Genomic DNA, 8,723 nt, shown 5'->3' on the forward strand with positions numbered 1-8,723 from the left:
ATATGGTATCATTATTGGATACAAGTGTTGCAGATTTTCTAGCAACATTAAGTTTATCCAAATTGTGTTTGGTATTTTTATGTAACATTTCTTTTACCTCTTGGTATAATTTTGATCGGAAGAAATTTAATTTTTGCAAATATTCGTGATTATTGTCGTATTTAATAGTTGGTCCAAAATTTGAGTGCGTCCAGTGAAAAGTTCGAAAGGTGTGAGTTTTGTAGATGAATGTATAGCGTTATTGTAGGTTAGAAGTGTTTCAGAAAGAGTTTCTTCGTGTTTATTTGTCTGCTTGTATTTTTTTTTTAGTTCGGTGATTATTCTATAAATTTCGGTAAGTGTTGAATGTAGTCGTTCTACCGGGGAGTTGCTGGATGACTGTTGGAAGGATGTTACATGACATTGGATGTCATATTGATTGCAAAAGTCTTTAAATATACTGCCGGAAAACTCTGCACCTTGGTCATAGATTAGTTTTTTAGGTATTCCAAAAAGACTAAAAAAATGTTTCATGGAAGTAACGACGTTTATGCAGGTCCTGTTGGGTATAGGGTAGGCACATGCGAATTTTGAAAACTTATCTATTAGTGTAAGGTTATAGTTTTTGTTTATCGTGTATATATCTATATGAATTATTTCCATTGGTTTGCAAGGAGTTTGTGGTACTTTATTTTACTTTTCATATATGGAAAGTAAACTTTTCTTTTAAGATGCATTAGTGTTTCATCAATACCTCGGTGATTGTTATTATTGTGATAATCATTGACAATTTTTTCTTGGTCAGTAGTATTAGTAATATCATTTAGGAAAGTTGTACACCTAAACAATTTGAAAAGTTTATTGTGAGAAAACTCTTTAGAAAACACATCTTGCACTATCTTAAAAATGTTGTCTGATGTGTAAATTGTGCATATCCTTTTTGGCTTTAATGTTTTCTTTAAGATGTCCAGTACAATATCTGTGGTAAAGCTGGGTTCGGTGATTGTTTGCCTTAATTTATTTTTAAAGGGAGTAGAAACCTTACAAGAAGCAGGAATGCCCTCAGTTAAAACAATAGTTGTTGGAGTGTTATCCATGCTAATTGTTGAAGGTGTACCGTTTGAAGTCGATATAGTAGACGGAAGTGATACCGAGGCGTTGCCGGAGTCCATTGAGTTTTCGTTGGGAGGATAAACTGTGTTTTCGCTTATTTTTATGATTTGCCTGGTAGATGTTCTTGGCCGAAGTGTATATCGCTTTGACATTCCTTAATAAAATGCTATTGCTTGTGGTATTGACACCAGTTTTACGAATGCTGCGTTGGTATAAAAGTTGTTGCGCCAGAATTCATCGGATCTAATTCACCGTAGGGGAAAACAACGTAAGAATGAAAATGATATATACTATGAAAATTTGCGTATGTGTTTTTACCAAAGCCGATCAGTTAAGTCATATAATTATCAACGTTTGATTTTATAGACTTTTCTGTTCACATGAGCGATTACGACTATTTATCACTGCACTATGAGATTATTTGTAAGCTGTATGTATGTCTTTTCTGTTTGAGCTCTGTGTCGCAACTGATCTTGTAGTTTTGCGAGTTGCTCATTGAATAGTGTCTTTCACTACAAACTACATATTTTGTAGCGTAGTTGTGCGAATGTGTGACGCCAGGCATATTTCGTTTCGCCGAAATAAGCGACGGTGGCGGCGTCGAAAGACAGATTAGTGGCGCCATATATTGTATGTTGCATAGATTTGTTATTGTCGGCCGAAATTTCTTGAGTTTTGAGCGTTGTAATTCTGTCGCGTGTCTAGTGGCGCCGGACATCAGAGCCTCTTTAATGTTAGAGTGACGACCGAAATTCAAGATTCCGTTAGGTCGGCGGCGAAACGCAGAATTGTGGCGTTGCTGCTTTTTATTTATTTTTCATAGCGTGTCTTAAAATTTCATGTAGTTGTGAAATAATAGACGATTTTCTAGTTACGTATGTCTGCATATATGTACTGCATGTACAAATTCACAAATACATTACTATGTTGTTTAATCATGCTGTGGCAGTAGTGATTATCAGTGATTGATTCCACCCCACCACATCATGAGTTTGTGAATGAATGTTTGTTGTGTATGAAGTACGATGATCAGCGTTTGATTTCATATATCACACCACAAGATGTTCATATGCATACATATCCACATATGTATATATTTTTAATGAATAATGTTGCGATAACAGCAATTATCAACGATTGATTCTGCCCAATCGCAACACATTTGTTATTTAAAATTAGGTACATGTGTACATGTTTATACATAGACTGCAATATATATATATATATATATATATATATATATATATATATATATATATTTTTTTTTTTTTTTTTTTTTTTTTGTTGTAACGATTATCAGCGATTGATTCCGTTCCATTTAGCAATGCATCTTATACACAGTTACTCCACTTTAGTGAACTTCACCAAAAATAATGATACTTAGCATGATTATAAGTAGATCCATTCCTTAACCGGCTGCGCCAATTACCATCGGGAGCTAGATGGTGTATATATGTAGGTGTCAAGATATTAATAAAACGTCCTCTTCATTCAAATGCCAAAACAGAAGTGAGTCTTTATTTCTAAGTTTTTTGGTTTCTTTGTTTCGTATCTTCTTACAAAGAGTACAATGCTTATGTGTAGGTATTTTATAATTGTGTGTGTGTTTGAGTGTTTTTGTGTGTGCTTATGTGTGTACAAAGAATTATTGAATATGTGTTTGTGTGTGTTTGAGTGTTTTTGTGTGTGCTTATGTGTGTACAAAGAATTATTGAATATGTGTTTGTGTGTGTTGTTGGGTTGGTAACTCGCGTGTAAATTGATCTGCTGCATGTGCTGTTGTGCAACAATTATTTTACAAAATCTGTGAAAGCAATCCATTTAAAATAATTTTTTATTGGAAGGTATGTTTATTTACAATTAAAACTAGTTTACAAAAATAAAAATAAATAAAAAATGTGCGTTGTAGCTTAAAAACAGTGATAAGTGTCTTGAGACACTTTTGGGGCTGCAAAGCAACTTTTTTTTACCAGCAGCTATTTCACAACTGCTTGCAATTTTTTGTGTACACTTATTCATTATATGGATTGTTTTACTAGAAACTGACATATTAACCATATAAAGATGGCAAACCGGGTACGATTCAAATTATCCGATTTAACTGATGAACAGTTGTTGGAATTGTTTGAGAATGTCCCTTCCGATGCAGAGTTATCCGAGTCAAGTGACGACGAGGAAGATGACTTAAATGTGGCAGAAACTCTAATAGCTGCTGTGGAGGATATTAGCACAATATCATTTGCTTGTAATGATGAAGAGAATGTGCCTGATAATGGTCAGTCTGAGCCTATTAGGAAATCCCTGAAAAGACAACGATCGCCACTACCAACTATTAAAGGTATAACATGCGTGGCTTTGCCATCTTCTGGTGGCTTTACTGGTGCTGGTAAGACAACAACATTGCGATATATTATTTTATATTATGTGATTAGTTAATTAATGTCTTTTAGGTATTGAATCAATAGCAAAGGAGCCGAGCAAAATTTTGTGGCGACAGCAATTTATGCAATTGCATGTAAACAATGTTGCTTTTCAAGGCGACTCTTCATTGCCGGCTGAAATAATGAATCTCAAAACTCCTTCAGAGATATTTCGCTATTTTTTTGATGCCAAAATCATGGATATGATAGTGGAAGAAACCATGCGCGCAGCTTTTAGTGGAGAACATATCAACAAGATTCCAAATGAACATTGAAGATGTTCATCATTATATAGGAATTTTGATATATATGTCAATATATCGCTACCCGAGTATGAGAAGCTACTGGGGAAGAAATGCCTTTTTACCCATTGCATCCAGTATGAACCGCACAAAATTTGAGACAATTAAACAGCACCTGTCATTACGTGATGAAAGCCAGCGGATCAAAAAGGGACAACCAGGCTACGATCCATTATTTCGCACTAGAAGACTTGTCGATTATCTTAATACAAGATTTGACTCAGTGCCAAAGCAACCACGCCTCTGTGTTGACGAACAAATGTGTAGCACAAAAGATGAAACATCACTTACGACAATATATGCCCAATAAGCCATACAAATGGGGTATTAAGCTGTTCGTTTTGTGTGATTCATATGGCTATGCATACCGATTCGAAATTTATAGTGGAGCAGGCGATAACATTGTCTTACCTGGTCACCCAGATCTTGGTGCTTCGGCCAACATAGTAGTACGTTTGACCAAAACAGTACAAAGCTTTAAGCACCACATCGTCTACTTTGATAATTTTTATACCTCTTTGCCTCTAATGGTATATTTGCGAGCAAAGGGTATTTATAGCCTTGGCACAGTACGTGCGAATCGAATCCCCAATTGCAAGCTACCTGACGATACAATCATTAACAAAAAGCCGAGAGGGGTTTCGACTGAGTTCGTAGGCAAGTCATACGGGGTAGAAGTCAGTAATGTACTTTGGAAGGATAACAAGGCCGTTCGCTTATTGTCAACTTACGTAGGTGTTAAACCGTTTGCTACGGAAAGTTTAAGTGAAAGAACACTTAAGATTGACCGTTATGACAGGAAGAAAAAGCAACATATTGAAATTGACTGTCCGCAAATAATTCGGGAATATAACTCACATATGGGCGGCGTTGATCTTATGGATGGACTTATGGGCCGTTATCACATCAAAGCTAAAACCAAAGATGCTGCTACTCGAATTTTTTATCATTGTATTGATATGGCAGCAACAAATGCTTATATTCTTTATAGGCGAATTCAAAAACAAAACGCAATCAGTGACAAATTGATGGAACTTCCCGATTTTCGCGAGTTAATCGCTGAAGGATTGGTGGCTTTTAGAAATAAAGCCCACGCAGGTCGTCCAGTCAGTACCGTATTTCTACAAGACCAGATGCAGTCACCATCTTTGCGAACAGATCGGTCACCTTTTTCACAATCCCCACGGGCCCGACCATCACAGCTTGAGCTTAAACTTGGAAAAAAACTTTATACCCAATAGCGGAATTACGTTTTGACCAAGTCAACCACTTCCCAAATTGGTTGGATCGGGACAATAAGAGACGGTGCAAGCTCTGTAAATCATCACAAACGCAATGCATTTGTGAAAAATGTAATTTACATCTATGCTGCACATCAACAAAAAATTGTTTTAAAACATATCATATGAATAATAAAAATTAACATTTCTATTAAATACGTTTTTTTTTTACTCTTAGATGCCCAAGAGTGTCTTGAGACACTTATTACCTTTTTTGCACCTGACGGCTAAACAAAAACTTCTATATTTTTTCTGAGTTCATTTTTGAGTTTAGAAGCCTAAATTTACTTTAAAAAAATTGTTCCAATTATTTTCCTCCAATAGTTAAGAAAACAGCATTAGAGGGTTAAATAAATATGAAATGTACACGTCACTTATGTAAATGTATGCTGGCTCGCTGGTTTGCTTAGCGACGCACACCTACTGAGCGCTTGTTCAACGCACTCCGGCTGGGAGAGTGTTGTGCTGAACACGCTAGCTCACCGTAAGGATTTGAGAAACGCCAGGATCTGGATCTGTAAACTCTGGCGGTTCGCCAGCTATTCAGATCTCTCCTACTATCTCGCTCACTCACAGCACAACACTAGCTTCGTTCACAAGCACTTCTCTTACGCACGGCTACGCGAACTCACCCAGGTGTGCAGGCCTTGCTTACGTTGCTGATATGCACCGATGTCCTGATCGGCGCCTGCTGATGATCTGCAAGGATTCCCACTGGATGTCCTTGTGGTTCCCACGATGTCCTTGCTGTTCCCGCGGTGTCCTGGGAGTCCTGTTTGCTACTCGCGTTGACTTGATTTCGACACTTTCTTCACTTACACTTTGTATAAATTTCGACGGCAATTCTCTCTCGTATCGCTTTTCGACCCTTTTTCACTTCCCGTATGGAGCCGCTGGTGGCCTTCTATACCCCAGCCACAGGCCCTGCCTCGTGTGGTAACGGGGCCTGTTCGGCTCGGGATCGGGGCCTTCCTGCTGCTCGTGCCCATAAAAACGGTAAAGTGGCGTGATCTGGGTGACGCCACTTTCCCGCCAAATTGCGTGGCAGCCTCCCATTGGCCGAAGTACCGTTGTTGCCATGCGAGTGAAAACGTCCACTGCTATCACCCGGCCCGAACGGCACCTCGGCTAACGGTCACCGATGATCGTCATGCGTGCGACGCGAACCCATTGCTGAATCTGTAGGAGCGAACGAGACCGCCTCTAAAAGGACTTTGACCCCCCTTTCCAGTGCGAGGGTCGCTCCTACAGTATTCGCGTCGCTGTGTGGAGCAACATGTATATGCACGAATATGCATATAAACGCACAGCGAATACATACGTTTATATACATTAATACGTGCATACCTATATTGCTCCTCACACTCCCCTCTTCCTTCGGGAAAACACGAGACCATCGTGTTTGAATTTGGCGCCCGTCTCCGCTGCGTTGCTCCGTTTTACGTCGCTCCATCCCTCGATGCTCCATTCTGCGCTGATCGCTGCTGTTAACGCTCTGTTAACGTTATCAGCTGCATTTTCCCCTTACCGCTGGCAATGCTGCATTCTGCCGGTAAGTGAATGGGGTTAATATTTTTATGTCTCAATCACATTTTTAATAAAAATATTGTTTTCAGGCTAGGCATCTTTTCCTTTATGCCCCTTGACCTGATGGCCTGCCGCTGCCAATGCCCACGCCGCGCGCTGCTGCAAAACTCGCCTCTCGGTTTTGCAGCCCCCGGTGGCATTGGCGCACGAGTTATGCAACCAATGCAACCAATGCAACCAAATACGCTCATGCAAATTGCACAACCAATTGCACTTGTGCATGGGAATGACAATAATGACCAACTCAGCATAATCATGCAGAAATATTTAAAAAGAGATCAGATTACAAAAGCATAAACAACGTAAGCGTCTTCGCCGCTTCCGTTGTAAATGCCCAGCTAGCAACAACAAATGTAAGCAACGTATATATAAAATAAAGCAACATATATATATATATATAAACAGGCATTTGCATATGCCAAGAAATACTTTACAGTTAGTCTTAAGATTCATTCCGAACAGAACAGAAGTCTTTTTATCAATAAAGCAAGAATTATAATATCTAAAGATATTAAGTGTGTTTTTATTGAACTATTACTTAAAGTATATGAACATCTAAAGACAGTTTTGTTTCAGTGATTAACAGTTTTTTATTGTACTTGTGTATCTCAAGATATATGAAGTATAGTGCAAAAACCATAACTGGCGCAGCCGAAACCGAACAAGTGCGTTCTATTTAACCGAAGTTAATCCGCATAAACAAAAATAAAACTATAAAAACTGCAACGTATGCATAAAAGAAAACAGTTGACGTTGCCGACAAATTTGTGCAGAAATAAATAAAACCGCAACAGCAAACTAATTCGTGAGTTAGCAGTTAACTCAAAAAAGTGACAATTTTATGTACCCAAGGTACTCAACGAACAAAAGCAATATCCATAAATTTGACAAAAACCGCAGAATCGAAAATACAATTATGGAAGAGGAGCTTCAAAATCTAAGAGGAGTCATACTCCAGCAAGAAGCAGCGCTAAACTCACTCAGACAACAACAACAACAACAACAACAACAACAACAACCAACCCAGTGGTTATCGAACAAAGACATCATCCAGCAATTTCGCCAACTACGACAGCTGGATGATCAACATGATGTGTTGGCCTTCATTAGATCAGTTGAATTTCTCATGACGCTGTGCCAAGGAAATGAGCTGCTAATTCAATTCCGGGACCAGCATCGTCGCCAACGAGAAGGTCTCGGGAGCAGCAGCAGACTACATCAGACAGTTGGGGATGGAACCAACTTGGCAACAGATGAAGACGAAACTAATGGAGCAAATGCGCCCGAAGACAACTTACGAGGATGTGTTCGACAGATGCAGATACATTAAAGTAAGTAATTTAAGAGAGCTATTTTTAGAATTCGAAAAGGCAAAATGCGAGATAAATAAAATATACATGTTCGACGAATTAAAGCCTACAATATACGAAAACGATAAAGTAGATAGAGATTTGTTAAATATATTAATAAACAAAATAGACACCCCATTCAGAATTCATGTCGATCAAGGAATTTCTATGCATGCTCTTCAAACAAAATATTCAAACATTAAAGCACTAGATGATCCTAGGGCTATATCACAGAGATATAGAAAAACAATTAACAACACTTACCAGAAACAAAATAACGCTAACACTAATATTAACACAAAAACTAACACTAACATTAACACTAACACTAACACTAATACCAACACCACATACAACAGACCAAATCAAAACAGCCAGCCCCCTTATAACAACAAGAACACTGGTCAAATAAATCAACAGCCAGATAACAGAACACAACTCAACCATAATCCTAGACCAAATTATAACAGCAAAAACAATGGCTCAGGACAAACAAGAATGTCTCATATGAGCGTCGATACCCAAAGGAACGATTCCACTCCTATGGAAATCGGAACTTTGGAAGAAAATCAGGCAGAAGAAGTAAATTTTTTGATACCTTGCCTAGGGCAAACCTACCCATAATAACATGGACAATAGGAAAGGAGGAAATCAGATGCTTAGTCGACACTGGTGCAACGACAAGCATCTTAA

General features: G+C 38.3%; 1 protein-coding gene and 1 long non-coding RNA gene across 2 annotated transcripts; one reads left to right on the top strand and one right to left on the bottom strand.

The window, feature by feature from the left end:
- Positions 1 to 327: 327 nt before the first annotated feature.
- On the bottom strand, positions 328 to 2,751 carry LOC116803932. Its single transcript, XR_006356978.1, has 2 exons — positions 2,473 to 2,751; positions 328 to 1,335 (listed from the first exon to the last, which is right to left on the bottom strand). It is a non-coding gene; the product is annotated as an uncharacterized LOC116803932 (long non-coding RNA).
- Positions 2,752 to 3,098: 347 nt separating this feature from the next.
- Positions 3,099 to 3,787, top strand: LOC122757462. The gene is made up of 2 exons (XM_044009572.1): positions 3,099 to 3,478; positions 3,543 to 3,787. Exons 1-2 carry the CDS (start codon positions 3,157 to 3,159, stop codon positions 3,785 to 3,787), a joined length of 567 nt encoding a protein of 188 aa, XP_043865507.1. The 5' UTR covers positions 3,099 to 3,156.
- Positions 3,788 to 8,723: the final 4,936 nt, after the last annotated feature.

The sequence above is a fragment of the Drosophila mojavensis genome, unplaced genomic scaffold, assembly GCF_018153725.1.
Source record: "Drosophila mojavensis isolate 15081-1352.22 unplaced genomic scaffold, ASM1815372v1 contig_108, whole genome shotgun sequence".
Classification (NCBI taxonomy): domain Eukaryota; kingdom Metazoa; phylum Arthropoda; class Insecta; order Diptera; family Drosophilidae; genus Drosophila; species Drosophila mojavensis.